Below are 15706 nucleotides of genomic sequence, written 5' to 3'. Positions count from 1 at the left end.
CGTGCCTCTCCCCAGCAACCCGCGGACCACGACCAATCAGAAAATTCGTTTAGGGTCTGGCCCCGCCTCAAGGCTGCAACACGCCTAGTAACGCCACGTCAATTGGCCGCAGCACTACGCTTCCTCGACGGATTGGGATTCCTGACCAATCAGCAAAAGTAATAGGCCAGCTCGGCTGGTAAAAGGAGAGCCTTTAATTCCTCCGAGGAGGCCTCTCCTACTTGGCTCCAGTTGATTGGCTCCTCAGTTTATAAGCTGCAGGAAGAACCTGACACAATGGCTTGAATCCCTATTAGTTTAGTTGGGTTGTAATGGTAACCCACATAGTTCATTTCTCGCCAATCCTGGGGATCCTCTTACTCCACTACACCAACCCTTCGTGCTCCTTTACAACACTGACTCCAACGAAGGGCGTGGTGGTTGGGCCAGGTCTGTAATCCTAACAGTTGGGAAGCAGAGGCAGGAGGATTATTAGTTGGAGATCAACTCAGGAGACAGGACCTTTTCTGAAAAACAAAACCAGATCGGGTGTAGTGGCGCAGATCTATACTTCTAGCATCGATACAGTGTCTCAAAATTAAATTTGAAAAGCAGTGTGGTGGCACATTCTTTTAATCTCAACACTTCAGAGGCAGAGGCAAGCGGATCTCTGAGTTTTCAATCAGCCTGATCTATTTAAAAAAAAAAAAAAGTCACAGCCAGGCAGGGCTGCATAGTGAGACTCTGTCTGAAAACTAATTAAATCAAATTTAAAAAAGCAAAAACAAGTGGGTATGGTGGTATTGACCCTAGATGCCAGTACTCCACAGCTAAGAGCGGGAGGGCTGAGAGTTTGAAGCCAGCGAGTGCTGCAGAGATAGACTAGCTGAGGCACCCTTTCTCCGGGACCCTAGTACTGAGTCAGCAGCACCCCAGCTCCTAATCCATTCTATTGACATTGCACGCTCCTAAGTAATCCCCTAAGCTTCACAGTTTATCGGGGTTTGGGAGTCCATACCCCCTGCGGTAGTGTATAAATATCACTACTAAGGAGGAACACTCAGGTTCAGAGAGGTCAGTGACTTCTACAGAATACACAGCACTTTAGCAGTGCCTAAGAGCAAGAAAGTCAACCCCAGGCTGGGATTAAGGTCCTTAGGCCTCCAAAGACAATGAATTGGCACTCATTGTAGTCCACAGGCTGTTAGCTCCAGTAGAATCCTGATTCCGTTCACCCTTAACCTCCTACCCCAGACTGATCTCAGACAGTTTGGCTCTAGAGACGGAGTTACTCTGAGAAACATCTCTTTCATTTCTGTTTTGATATTTTTAGACAGGACCTCTCTACATAGCCCTGGCTGTCCAGGAACTCATTGTGTAGACCAGGCTGGCCTCGAACTTCACTTGCCTCTGCCTCCCGAGTGCCGGGATTAAAGCTGTGCACCACTTGTCCCTCCCTTAAGTATCATGTACCCACTCTTCCTTAGTGGCCTGTCAAAATCATTCTTCAGACCTGACCTCACTCACTGTCACCTAGCCCAGATTCCTGTGCTTTCAGATAACAAAGCTAGCGAGATGGTTCAGTGGCTAAGAGAATGTAACTGCTCTTCCAGAGAACACAGGATGGATTCCCAGCACCCATCAGGTGGTTCACAACCTCCTGTAACTATAACTCTGAGGGACCCAATGCCTCTGGCCTCCAAGGGCATCCACGCACATATGGATAGTATACACACACATGATTTAAAATAAGTAATTGAAATTTTTAATAATAATTTTTAAAGGACTATGTCACTGTTTCCTTGAAAGGATTAATGTAACATTTTCCTAATACACCTCGAGCGTTTAAGTTAGATGGGGGGGGGGGGCTGGGTGAGGGATAGGGACTGCGGATTATGTGTGAGGATTTGGAGTTCAGTCTCTACAATCCAACCTTCCAAAAGGAAAGTGGGGGGGAGAGGGAATCTGGGAGGCGGGGAAGGCAGACAGAAATGGATGTTGGAAAGATAGCATCTTAAAAACCAACATCCAGCCGGGCAGTGGTGGCACACGCCTTTAATCCCAGCACTTGGGAGGCAGAGGCAGGCAGATCTCTGTGAGTTCGAGACCAGCCTGGTCTACAAGAGCTAGTTCCAGGACAGGCTCCAAAACCACAGAGAAACCCTGTCTCGAAAAACCAAAAAAAAAAAAAAAAACCCAACATCCAACTAGTTTGCCATGAGCCTTCCCATTCAACCATGTATAGTAAGCAGATAAGAGATAAATATGAGATTTTTCTCAACACACACACCAAAAAGAAAGAAAAAAAGAAACTGGGAAAAAAGTGTCATGACCAAAGTCAATGGTTTGCTCGTGAAAGCATTCCGGAACCAGACTGGCAGGAAGCAGAGCAAGGTTCATATGACACCAACCTCCTCAGTGGAAGAATTATTTGGGAACAGTCAGCTCCAGCCATATTATCCAAAGAGGATAAGGCAGAGAAAACCCCTCCCCACGGAGATGGTCCACAGGGGCCCTAGCTCAAGCTCCTGGGAACAAGGAAACTACAGGTCACAAGACTCCAGCAGAGACGTTCCAAACTCCTCAAGGAGAGCTTCACAGTTAGGGGGATGAATCCAGCTCAAACAGGTTTCTAAATACAGTGGAAGAGACCTGAAAAGCAAGAATGGTGATGCCTAAGAGTGAAAGATCGACAAAGGCTTGACATCCTTCCTTCCTTCTGTTCCTCATCACCCCCACGACACGATTCCAGCTCCCTCCACAGCCCCAAGCCAGGAAGACTCAGTCTTACCAGGTGGCTTCTTCCTGTGCTGGCTGAGTTTGGGCCTTCTGCCAGAAAGCAGCGGCCTCATTCTTCCGTTCCAATCTTTTTAGAGTCTGAAGCAGGTAAAAGGAACCATCTCTGTTGCCTACAGCCCCACCCCAAAGTACAAAGACTTAGAACCTCATTTACAGACCTGGAGAGAGGAAGCATCTTGTCTACACACACACACACACACACGCACACACACGCACACACACACACACACACACACACGAAACCAAAACTAGATTATTTATAACCATACTCTCCCAGAAGCCACCACCTGCCCAGTACAAAGTGTTCAACTGGCCCTGTTCCTACAAACCCACTCCTACATAGTCCAGATCTTTATGTCTGAGGACAACAGGGAGACCAGGGAATTCTTAGGAGCTTGCATACATGTTTGTTTGTATATGCACACATGGGTACCTCCTGGGTAATATAGTAAAAACCCACCCAGTCTTCCTATCTGGGCATACTATGCTTACACTTCTGTCCAAGTACCACCCCTCCTGTACAGCTAACGTCATATAAACGTACTTACCTGGGCATATCTGCACACTAAGGAGGAAGTCACTTAAGGCTTTGGTATCCTGGTTACTGGCTGCCCATTCCAGCCCACGACTAAGCAGAGCAGCTACTTGAAGATGTTTCAGTGCCACATCAGGCCTACACTTCTGCTCACAGTTGGAGCCTGCCCCTAGAGATCACCACCAAAGTCAGCAAGTATCTTCCTGTCATCCCAGACACAGTAGCTAAATCCCCAAGTCCCCAAGTCCATTCTCATCCTGCCTTCCCCAACTTTTTTTTTTTTGAGACAAGGTCATACCACATAGTCCTGGCTGACTCAGAACTCACTATGTACATCAGGATGGCCTCAAATTCAGAGGTCTACCTGCTGAAGGGCTAGGATTAAAGGTATGTGCTACCATGCCCAGCAGGTCTCCTGAAGTCTCCCAGTCTAGTGGCCTGAAGTACAATGGAAAAGGAATCCACAAGCCACTTTCAGGAGTTAAGAAAAATTGACAATCTAAATTAGAGTCAGGCATGGTGGCAAACATTGAGATGTAGAGGCAGGAGGAACAGAAGGTCATCCTTGACTAAAATAGTAAACTTAAGGCCAGCTGTTCTATATGAGAACCTCTTTTATAAAAAAGAAAAGAAAGGAAAAGAGAAATTTTTTTAAAAAATTAAATCACCTTGTTCTTTGTCCTCAGGCAGGGCCCGAAAGAGCAGCTCGAGGCACCTGAAGTAGGATATAAACAGGGATAAAGAGCTGACCTCAGACATTAAGGTGACTACTGAGAACAAAGACCATCAACCAAGGTCCCCACCAGAAGTCATCCTTCCACACCTCCCCAGCGCTCTGCTTCCTGACTCACTGGCTAAACTCACTAAGTGCCTCTTTTTGAGCCTTTAGTTGTGACCAGGCCTGGCCCTGAAGCAGGTGGGTGGCAGAGACCCAGAATGGGCAGTATGGCAGTTCTTTGGCTCTTTTTCTGGCATTTTCCCACAAGGACATCTTGGGAAGCAGAGATGAGGTTCGGCTGAGCAGTTCCTCGCATACAGTCAAAGCATCCTGGGCCCGGCCTGCCTGGATCAGCGCCGCTGCCGCCTCCAGACACAACTCTGGTATACAAGGCCCTGTAGAGGAGGTGGGTGGGGAGAACTGGGGGAGGGGGGAGGAGACAGTGTCTTGAAGTGGCATGACACCATTCCTGAGCTCATCACCAGGCTCCAGTACCATGCAAAGAGAACTGGTCCCCCAGGGAGACCAATGAATAGGGTGGGGGTGTCCCAACCCACCCACCTAACTGCAGAGAACCTTAAGACACACCTACCCCTGGCTCTGAGCCGCCCAGCAACATAGCTAGCAGGTCCAGGTAATGTTCCGAAGCATCCTCTGCCCTAGGGAGGCAGGCAGACCGTGAGTTTCACCAAGGACTCTGGCCCCCCATAAAGGTTCCAGTAAGAATACTCTCTTTGCTAATGGATGCCTTGGGCCCTGAGGAGTAAACGGGGATCAGGGTTTGGGAGCTCCAACCCTGGCTCAGAATAGATCTAGCCCATTTCAGGAGAGATGGGGGAGGTTGCTGTCTGCATGAGGACTTCTCAGTTAAGGTCCTGCTTTAAGGCAGGAGGCTATGTCTTGCCAATGCTTTAATCACAGGGATAAGCAATCACACAAGAGAAAGAAGGGGTCTGGAGAACATGGTTCAGTGGATACAGTGCTAGTTATGCAACTATGATGAGTTTAGAGCCCCAGTACTCTTGTAAAAACCCAGCACGGCAATGCACTTTTCTTTTTTTTTTTTAAGATTTATTATGTATATAGTGTTCTGTGTGCATGCGTGCAGGCCAGAAGAGGGCACCAGATCTCATTACAGATGGTTGCAAGCTACCATGTGGTTACTGGGAATTGAACTCAGGTCCTCTGAAAAAGCAGTCAGTGCTCTTAACCTCTGAGCCATCTCTCCAACCCCTTGTTTTTGTTTTTATGAGACAAGAGTTTCTCTGTGTAGCCCTGGCTATCCTGGAACTCGTTCTGTAGATCAGGCTTGCCTCAAACTCAGAGATGCACCTGCCTCTGCCTCCCAAGTGCTGGGTTTAAAGGCACACACCACCACCGCTGCAGCCACTACCACTAGGCTACAGTACACATTTTTAACCATAGCACTGGGGACGAGGGAGGAGTCAGAGACAGGCAAATCACAAGGCTTCATTGGCCAGTCAGTCTAGCCAAAACTGGTGAGGTCCAGGTTCACAGAGAGATCCTGTCTCAAAACCTACAGTATATAGCAATAGAGGAAGATACCTACTGTCAATCTCTAGCTTTCACACACCCTAAAATAGCCGAAAGGAAGCTCCCTCATCCCTGCACACACAGGTATACCACATATACCAAAAACAAATAAAATTTTGGAGAAAGAGAATTACAGTTCAGCAAAAGCTTCAGAAATGGGAAGAGAGGCTCAGGTGAGCAGCTGGGAGACTCACCTCCCTGTCTGTAGACATCGACTTGCTAGCAGGTGCTTAGCCTGGCTCTGTGTGCCGCAATGAAGAGGAGAGGCTGGGCCAGGTTGTGGAAGTAGCAATTCTACCTCAATAACAAGTTTGAGTGTTGAACTATGAATGGAACTATGAGGGGCACTCAAGGCCTAAAAAGAAGAAAAAAAATTTAAATCTTTCTTTTTTTTTTTTTTTGGTTTTTTTCAAGACAGGGTTTCTCTGTAGCTATGGAGCCTGTCCAGGAACTAGCTCTTGTAGACCAGGCTGGCCTCGAACTCACAGAGATCCGCCCGGCAAGAATTTAAATCTTCGAGCCCCACACATCTGTGCACTTCTGTCTCGACGAGTCACCCCAACACAAGCACCTGCGCAGACCTCCACAAGGTGTCTCCACTGAAGCTCCTCACCTCAGCCAGCAGCTCCAGACTCTCCAGTTCTGCTGCTGTGTCTCCTAGTTGCCGATATATTCTGGAAGCCTCCAGAAGTGGAAGGGCACAGGCGGCTCCCACCTTCACGGCTGCAGTCAAGTACAACAGCGCTCTCTGTGGATTTCCCTATATGAATGGGAAGAGACAAGCCTTAGCTACCCTCACAGAGCATGCTGCCCAGGGTTTCTCCCAACCCCTATAGGTTTATCTTTACCATCTTCCGAAGACAAGTCCCCAGCGCTGTGTACACCTGGACTAACACAGAAGGTGGACACAGGCCTGAGGCTGCTTCATGCAGGCTGCTTAGTGCACGGGGTAGGCTCCCTGTGATTAGCTCCTGGAGGCCTGGGGGCAATCACGGTACAGGATTAGAAAAGGCAAGAAGCATGATGGGAAACAAGAACCTAGAGAACTCCATGAAGATACAGAGAGCATAAGCCCAGAGGACCCCTTAGGGAAAGAAGAGATGAATCAGGTTACTAGACCTTGGCGGCAGGCAAATGCTGTCAAAAGAACATCCCTCAAACTCTCAGCATCCTGTATACTCAATGGGGCTTCTGCCTTCTCAGCCAGAGGGCTCCAGGACTTTAGCAGTAGCAGCAGATCCTCAGAGGTCTCTGTCTGGAGAGATATGGACAGTCAAAGGCTCTATCCCTGTAAGCATCCTGTCTCCTCCTGTCAGTCTGTCCCTGTGAGCATCCTGTCTCCTGTCAGTCTGTCCCTGTGAGCATCCTGTCTCCTGTCAGTCTGTCCCTGTGAGCATCCTGTCTCCTGTCAGTCTGTCCCTGTGAGCATCCTGTCTCCTGTCAGTCTGTCCCTGTGAGCATCCTCTCTCCTCCTGTCAATCTGTCCCTGTGAGCATCCTGTCTCCTCCTGTCACTCTTTTTTTTAAAGATTTCTTTATTATGTATACAATAATATGTATGTCCACATGCCAGAGGAGGGTGCCAGATCTCAGTACAGATGGTTGTGAGCCACCATGTGGTTGTAGGACCTCTGGAAGAGCAGCCAGTGCTCTTAACCTTTGAGCCATCTCTCCAGCCCTCCTCCTGTCACTCTTATCCCAGTCTTTGAGCCCAAGAATCCTTCTGATAACTGTTCCCCCATTATAAGAGAAAGATAACTATGGGGCAATGATGTGGGCAGGACGAAAAATCCTAGAAAGTAATAACTGAAGTTCCCTGTCACTCATATGCCTAGGTCCCATATGACATGGGACATGGAATGTGCTTGGGTTACTATGAGAATACTGAAGCTAGGAGGTAGCTTCAGCAGCCACAAGAGCCTTATCCTGACTTGGATTTATTAAGCTATTTTTAAAACTGCCCTCAAGAAAAATCCCCCAATGAGGAGCTAACCAGAGAAAGGTCACTCAAAAACAAACAAACAAACCTGGTTTTAGCTGGGCAGTGGTGCTTGCACACGCCTTTAATCCTAGCACTCAGGAGCAGAGGCAGGCAGATCTTTGTGAGTTTGAGGCCAGTCTGGTCTACAGAGTGAGTTCCAAGACTATTAGGCCTACACAGAAAATCCCTGTCTCAAGGGGGAGGGAAAAAAAAAACTGGTTTGGTTTTTATTTGGGGTTTTTTTTTGTGTTTTGTTTTTGTTTTTTTTTGTTGTTGTTGTTGTTGTTTGCTTGCGTTTTTTTTGCCAACCATCACAGCAGCCTTCCCAACAGATAACGCTGTAAGCTGAGAATGGTGGTACAGGCCTGTGACTCTAGTGATGCAGCCTCTGAACGGTGGTTCTCAAGTTCCTAATGCTGTGACCTTTTCATACAGTTCCTTATGTTATGAAGACCCCCCCACCATAAAATTATTTTGTTGCTTCTTCATAACTGTAATTTGGTTCTATTATGAATCATAGCATATCTGTTTCTGATGGTCTTAGGTGATCCTGTAAAAGGGTTATTTGACCCTCAAAGAGGTCACATAGGTTGAGAACCACCACTCTAGCAGCTAAGGCAAAAAGGATCATCTTGAACGTGGGCTACAGAGTAAGTTCAAGGCTAGACTGAACAACTTAGTAAAGTTCTACCTCCAATTAAAAAACAGTGAGAGCCAGGCAGGGGTGGTGCACGCCTTTAATCCCAGCACTAGGGAGGGGAGGCAGAGGCAGGCGGATCTCTGGGAGTTTAAGACCAGTCTGGTCTACAAGAGCTAGTTCCAGCTCCAAAACCACAGAGAAACCCTGTCTCGAAAAACCAAAAAAAAAAAAAAAAAAAAAAGAGCTAGTTCCAGGACAGGCTCCAAAACTACAGAGAAACCCTGTCTTGAAAACCAAAAAAAACAAAACAAACAAAACAATGAGAACTGAGAGCTGGGTATGGTGATTCGCACCTGTAAAGCTCGGCATTGGAGGGGCTGAGCCAAGGAGGACCGCAGCAAGTTTGGGGCCTGGGTACACAGTAAGAGCCTGTCTCAAAAACAACAAGACCTGTCATGATGGCGTAATCCTCTAAACCCAGCACTTAGAGGCAGAGGCTGGAAGATCTTTGTGAGTTTGAAGCCAGCCTGGTCTGCCTTGAGAACAAGTGTGGGTGGATGGGTAGGGGATGGTGTGAACTTGGAGAGATGGCATTTGTTCTTACAGAGGACCCAAATTTGGTTCCCAGCACCCACATGGTGGCTCACAACTATCTGTAACTCCAGTTCCAGGGAATCTGACCCTTTCTTCTGACCTCCATGGGTACCACGCATGAACACTGTATACATACATACGTATAAGTCAAACACTCATACATATAGAAATAGATTTTCTTTTTTCCTTTTTCTTTTTTTTTTTTTTTTTTTTTGGTTTTTCGAGACAGGGTTCCTCTGTAGCTTTAGAGTCTGTCCTGGCCTCGAACTCACAGAGATCCACCTGCCTCTGCTTCCCGAATGCTGGGATTAAAGGTGTGTACCACTACAGCCCAGCTAGAAATAAATTTTCTGAAAGAGTGGGTGGGAGGGGAAATGGAAAATGTATCTCAGCAGTAGAGTACTTGCCTAGCATGTCTGAAGCCCTAAGTAAAATACCACAGCTATGAAGACAGGAGGGTAGGCAAGTTCATCTTCACTTCCCCAGTTACCTGGCTGGCATTTAGGGTTTGCAACAGCAAAGCCAGATCCCCCAGGTGGTCAGTACTCATCCAGAGGATAGCCTGAAGGCTGGCCAGGCAGTGTAAGGCAGGTAGCAGCTCCGGCAGAAGGGAGGAAGCAGAGAGGACAGAGTGCCACAGCTCCGGGAGTCTCTGCTGCGACTTGGGCTCCAGCTGATTCTGGGTCTCCAGCACTGTAGAGCACACACACATATCCATCTCTCAGTTCCCCACACTCTCTGGTCTAAAATCCCAAAGAAAACAATAACTCGCCTGGTCTGAGGAACATGCAGAGGACTAGAAAAGGCATCATTCTCATTGAAGGTTTTGGTGCCTCTCGCTCCTCTTCCAGCCCCTAGCCTCACCTCTAAATCCAGACTGGATTGTTAGGGACATGGGAGGTCTTACCTCTCTCTAGGCCCCTTTGGATATCCTGGGTAAGGTCTTCCGTGAAATCCTGGGCCAGGCTAGCCCTCAGGATTATATAATTACAGGTGACAGTCAGCTCCAAGGGGAGAGCAGGAACAGCAGCAGGGAGTCCTGGAGCAACAGATGCTGGTCTCTCAGGCTGTCCCATGAGATACAGCCCGAATGCTTTCCATCCCTGAGATCAAGCCCACTCCCACCAAGATGGCTTCAATAAGGAATTCATCTTTTGGTCAGACAACTTGCAGAGAAGAAGATCTCGAAATCTCCTGAAAATCATTCTTCAAATGTTGCAGTGTGTGTGTGTGTGTGTGTGTGTGTGTGTGTGTGTAGGGTAAGGAGGCATTCACCTATTGAAAGACAATTCCACCCCTGGAATTGTCTTTCAATAGGTGTACGGGGGCGATTTAAATAGTGTACGGGGGCGATTAGTCGAACCATTCATTGTATCTAGGGTAAACATCCGAATGAACAGTTGTTTTCTAGAAGTTCTTAGACTTTGAAGAAAACATGTGAAACCGTGGTTGTTCTCTGTTATCTACAGAGCTGTTTTTTTTTTAATATTTATTTTATTTTATTTATTTATTATGTATACAATATTCTGTCTGTGTGTATGCCTGCAGGCCAGAAGAGGGCACCAGACCTCATTACAGATGGTTGTGAGCCACCATGTGGTTGCTGGGAATTGAACTCAGGACCTTTGGAAGAGCAGGCAATGCTCTTAACCACTTTTTCTGAAGGAGCTGTACACCCTTTGCATGGCTTTGTCACCGCGAGACAGTTCTGGCACACTTGGAGCGCCTAGAATTATTGGGCACTACAAACAGTACACAATAGGGACTAAAGTGACAAGGGTGTGATGCTGTCCTCCAGAAGAACATGCAGATTAAATCAGGGGCTATTGTATGAGGAGCTTGTTTTACCCAAAAAGCAACTTTTGTGTAACAGTCAACCAATACACCTTTGCACGGCTATTTGAGGTTTAGTCCATTGGAGGCTGGACCTCCCTGCTGCAAAGAGGCGAAAATTCATCTTGAAGTGACCTTTCTTTCTTTGATCGTCCGCACAATACAGAACACCCGACAAAACAGGGGTCCCTGAGCCCCAGAATACTCACAGTTCCAGAACCACGTAAGAGAAGCTGATCTTTGGCCGCTGGGGAGAGGAAATGAAGCTCCCGGAAGCTCTGTCTTACCTTGCAAAGTGATGAGGAGCTCCTTAAACCCTTCCAGTGTGTCTTGAGCCAACTGCTGTCGCCTCAAAGACGGACGAGAATCCCCAGTCAGCTGCTGAAATTAGAAGGTGATGGACACATTTTCCAGCCCCTTCTGGTTCTTCCGATAGAAATCAAGCTCTGCTCCTTTCCCTAAGCGAGGGTGAAATCATTGCAAAACCGCTTTCTGGGATCTTGAGGATACAGGACGAGGGTCCCAGCAACATCTTACCTTAGCCTGTCTAACGAGCCGGTCATTCTTTTCCCTCCACAGGTCCAGGATACTAGATGTTTTGGGGAGGGCTGGAATGATCTGGCTGGACATTGTCGCTGAGGTGGCGCCCCGTTACCCGAAGAGGTTTTCTGATGGGTGAGGCTAGTCCCACCGACGCCTTCACCTTAGCCGCGAGAAAGGTGCCCCTCTCGGTCGCAGCCGGCGGGCTCTCGGTGGCCAGAAGTTCACTCACTCCTCGCCGCCGCCACCACGGCTCTGGTTAGCCAGGCTGCAAAACTCTCTGCCGCGGTTGGTTCACTTCAAGAGTCGGTTCCCGCGGGAAATTGAAAAGAAACCCGGAACAACTAGGTGGGGAGACAGGCCAGTCACAGGCCAGGTACAGACAGTTAGTTGGCTTTGGCGCGGGCCAAAGTAGTGAGACTAGGTTAGAGAGCGAGCCTTGGCCCCAGAGTCTCTGGCCCGGCTCTGCCTGAGCACCAACGGCAACCCAGGTTTTCCCCTCCGTCGCAGGCTGGCCCGCGCGGTGCCTGCTGGGGGTTGTAGTACTGTGGAGAGAGCCCAAGGAAGGGTTCCCCACCCCCACCTCCACTCATTCCCCCTCCTCCACCCTCATCCCTCCCCCATCAAAGAAATGTCTCCTGAAAGCTAGGGACGGGGGACTGAAGTCTTTGGTAATCTTCCCATCCTTTCTCTTTGAGCAAAAAGCCAGGGGAATCGGACATCCCAAAGCAGAGAGGAGATAAAAGTACATGACACTGTTATAATCCAAAACGATTCACAGAAGAAACGCAAAATCCCCAACTATAAAGCTTAGAAAACAAGCGATCACCTTCATGGGTTTAACAAGTTTTGGTTTTGCTTCGCTGTAGTTATTTCTGAAGACTATTTTTTTTAATATTTATTTATTTATTTGTTATGTATACAATATTCTGTCTGTGTGTATGTCTGCAGGCCAGAAGAGGGCACCAGACCTCATTACAGATGGTTGTGAGCCACCATGTGGTTGCTGGGAATTGAACTCAGGACCTTTGGAAGAGCAGGCAATGCTCTTAACCACTGAGCCATCTCTCCAGCCCCTGAAGACTATTTTTTGTTGGTAATTATGTGTACGTGTCTGTTATGAGTAGGTGCATGTGAGTACGTGTACATGAGGTGGCCAATGCCCTGGACCTGAGCTTCAGGCCTAGCCCGCCTGACATGGGTACTGGGGATAGAGCAAGCACAAGCCTGCAAGAACACAATAGACTCTTACCCCGGAGCCATCTGTCCAGCCCAGTGTTATTTTTGAAAAAGTCTCACTGTGTAATCCTGCCTGGCCTGGTACTGGCTTTGCAACCTCCAATTGGTGGTAGTCCTTCTGCCTCAGTCTCTCAAGTGCTGGGATCACAGGTGCGTGCCACCATGCCCAGAAAGCAATGAGGGTTTTGTTGTTGTTTTGTTTTCTGAGACAAGGTCTCTCTATGTAGCCTTAGCTACATGGAATTCACATCAAAGATTCTCAAACTGTGGTTCTTAATCTATGGTCAAGACCCCTTTGGGGTCCCATATCAGATATTTATGTTATGATTCATAACAGAAGCAAAGTTACAGTTAAGAAGTAACAGTTAATAATAATTTTATGATTCAGGGGTCACCACAACATGAGGAACAGTATTAAAGGATTGCAGCATTAGAAAAGTTACAAACCACTCGTCTAGAATATCTGGTCTCAAACTCCTAAGGATTTTGCTGCCTGTCTCCCAGTGCTGGGATTAAAATGTGTGCCACCATGCCCCACCAAAACATTTCTTACTTGGTTTATTCATTTCTGTCTTATGTGTGAGTGTTCTACATATTTATGCTACGTATACCTCAGGCAAGCTTAGTCCTGGGGAGGGTTAGAGGAGGGCATCAGATCTCCTTGTACTGGATGGATGGTAGCAAACCAGCGCATGTGCTGGGAACTGAATCCATAGCCTCTACAAGAGCAACAAGTGTTCTTAGCCACTGCACCAACCCTCCAGCCAACAATATGTTCTTAAATCAATTAATAAGCATGAACATTAAGTAAGAATGAAAAATGAAGAATAAAAAGTTGAACTTCATTAAAATGGAAAATATTTAAACTGGGAGTGGTGGTGCACGTCTCTGATGGTAACGGCGTGATGGGAGTGGTGGACCAAGATCTGAGGCAGGAGGATCAACAATTCAAGGTCAGCCTTGATCCACATGAGACCCTGAAAACCAAAAAGCAAGCAAAAAAAAATAATAAATAAATCTCATGCTCCAAAGAGAAAGGTATCTATCTATAAGAAAAATCACACCTTCAATCCCAGCACTCTGGAGCCAGAGGCAGGTTGATCTCTTTGAGTTTGAGGCCAGCCAGGCTGGTCTACAAAGTGAGTTCCAGGACAGCTAGGGCTGTCAAAGAGAAGCCCTGTCTCAGAAAACAAACAAAGAGAGGGGAGGAGAAGGAGGGGGGTAGAAGGAGGAGGAGGAGGAGGAGGAGGAGGAGGAGGAGGAGGAGGAGGAGGAAGAGGAAGAAGAAGAAGAAGAAGAAGAAGAAGAAGAAGAAGAAGAAGAAGAGCAACAACAACAACAACAACAGCAACTAGGTCTGTGTGGACAGTTCAATGGTAAAGTTTCTTGGGTGTTTTTTATTGTTTTGTTCTTGAAACAAGATCTCACTATGTACCTTTGGTTGCCCTGGAACTCTCTACGCAGACAAGGCTGGCCTTGAACTCACAGAGTTCCACCTCCCTCTGCCTCCCAAGTGCAAGCACCACCACACCTAGCAGTGGCAAAGAAAAAAATTAGAGGATCTGAATGGACATATCTCTAGTAAGCACGAGAAAAATATTGTACAAGTCCTCAAGAAAAACTAGAATGTAAAACTAAAACACATCTGCAAGGAAGACTGAAATCATCACTAGGAGACAGATAACAAGTATTACACAGATACAGAGAAATCAAAGCCCACATCTGGAGATATGGCTCAGTAGCAAAGCCATTATTCTCAGGAAATGTTAGTCAGGGTTGTGCTGTAGGCCTGTAACCCTGCTGTGGTCGGTCCTGCCGAAGCCAGGGTTCAAGTCCCGAGATGGGGAAGGGGCTTCGCTATGAAGAAATGAAGTAGTGTCCGACCTCCAGATGAATTCCATACAAGTGGCTGCTCCGAGTAGCTCAAGGCATCTTTATTTATACTTCAAATTAACAAACATGTTTGTGGTGATATTTTGTTTGTGTTTTAACAAATAAAGCTTACCTGAAGATCAGAGTGTGGAGCTAGTCACACTACTCAGCCATAGATAGAGGCCAGGCCATGGTGGCGCACACCTTTAATCCCGGCACTCAGGAGACAGAGGCAGATGGATCTCTATGAATTTAGGGTGATCCTGTGTTACAGGAGATGTGAATCAGTCTAAAAGAGAAACAGAGCCAAGCAGTGGTGGCTCACACCTTTAATCCCAGCACCAGGGAGGTGGAAACAGGAGTGATATGGATAGGCAGAGAGAGAGGAATACAAGGTGGGAGGAGACAGGAGCTCAGGGCATTCAGTCTGAGGACTTGTAGAGACAGGATACCCCATTCAGTAGAGGTAAGAACTAGTGACTGGCTGCTCTGTTTCTCTGATCTTTAAGCATTTACCCCAATATTTGACTCTGGGTTTTTATTATTAAAACCAATTAGAAATCACACAACACATGTTTTTTTCCACACTCCAACCTTAACCCCAGCAATAACAAATACATCAACTATATTTTTCCCCCAACTTTTACATCAAAATATCTTTTAAATCAAAAACAACACTTATAATTTTGCTAGGCCAAATATCAAGCCACATAATCCTGTCTTTACAAAGCTAAAAGGTGGTAAACATAGGCACACATTCTCAAGAAGAGCATCATTCAAAACGTAACAAAGCATATGTACAGAAATATGGGTGATCTATCACAGATCCTAGCAACACTGAATCAGAACAGCTCCGGAGGTCTGGAGTGACAGCTGTCACCCCCAGACAAGAAACCCGAGAAGCATCAGCTCCCAAAGGATTTTAGAAAATATGAGAAAAAAAAAAGGGTTTTCCAGAAATGATCACATCCCATGCATGACTAATACTAAAAATCAAGAAAATCATCAATATTGTGAGAGAGAAGAGAGCACGCAGGCGGTGCAATCCAAGCAGGATTCTACGCTGTCTTGGAGTTCACTGGTTCTTGCTGAGTGAGACTGTCTCCTTGGGCTTTGCCTTGTGGAGACCCATTGGACCAGCACTCACATGCTGATCCAAAGCTAGGCCGAATGGCTCCCAACATCATCCCAGCACTCAAGAGTAGGACAAAGGACCAGGAGTTCAAGGCCATCTTTGGCTATAAAGTGAGGTGGAGGCCAGCCTGGGCTGCCGGAGACACTGTGAGCAACAGAAATAAACGCATACAATGCTAGAGAGAATGTAAAACGGTGTGCAACTTCACAAGAAGTTCTCTGACTTATGCTTTGCTTTTAAGACAGGGTATCCTTGAACTCAGGATGAACTCCCTTCAATCTCCCAACT

The 15706-nt window shown here is 47.1% G+C and overlaps 1 protein-coding gene across 3 annotated transcripts; it reads right to left on the bottom strand.

The window, feature by feature from the left end:
* Window positions 1-1823: 1823 nt before the first annotated feature.
* Fancg (FA complementation group G) lies at window positions 1824-11650 on the bottom strand. Of its 3 annotated transcripts, none has more exons than XM_041667671.1 (14): window positions 11170-11650; window positions 10920-11013; window positions 9707-9838; window positions 9290-9492; window positions 6705-6840; window positions 6434-6564; window positions 6199-6345; window positions 5780-5940; window positions 4624-4690; window positions 4165-4451; window positions 3982-4028; window positions 3327-3482; window positions 2771-2888; window positions 1824-2631 (listed from the first exon to the last, which is right to left on the bottom strand). In XM_041667671.1, the coding sequence occupies exons 1-14, from the start codon at window positions 11260-11262 to the stop codon at window positions 2523-2525; spliced, it is 1881 nt and encodes a 626-aa protein (XP_041523605.1). In that variant the 5' UTR covers window positions 11263-11650; the 3' UTR covers window positions 1824-2522. The 3 variants fall into 3 exon arrangements, 2 of the variants coding, with proteins under 2 accessions (XP_041523605.1, XP_041523606.1); XM_041667672.1 differs by having other exon boundaries at window positions 10920-11010; XR_005975838.1 differs by lacking the exon at window positions 1824-2631 and having other exon boundaries at window positions 4178-4451.
* Window positions 11651-15706: the final 4056 nt, after the last annotated feature.

This window comes from Microtus oregoni, unplaced genomic scaffold (genome assembly GCF_018167655.1).
Source record: "Microtus oregoni isolate MIOR12 unplaced genomic scaffold, Mior012 000017F_ref0000208, whole genome shotgun sequence".
Lineage (NCBI taxonomy): Eukaryota > Metazoa > Chordata > Mammalia > Rodentia > Cricetidae > Microtus > Microtus oregoni.
This window is presented reverse-complemented; position numbering and strand designations above follow the sequence as displayed.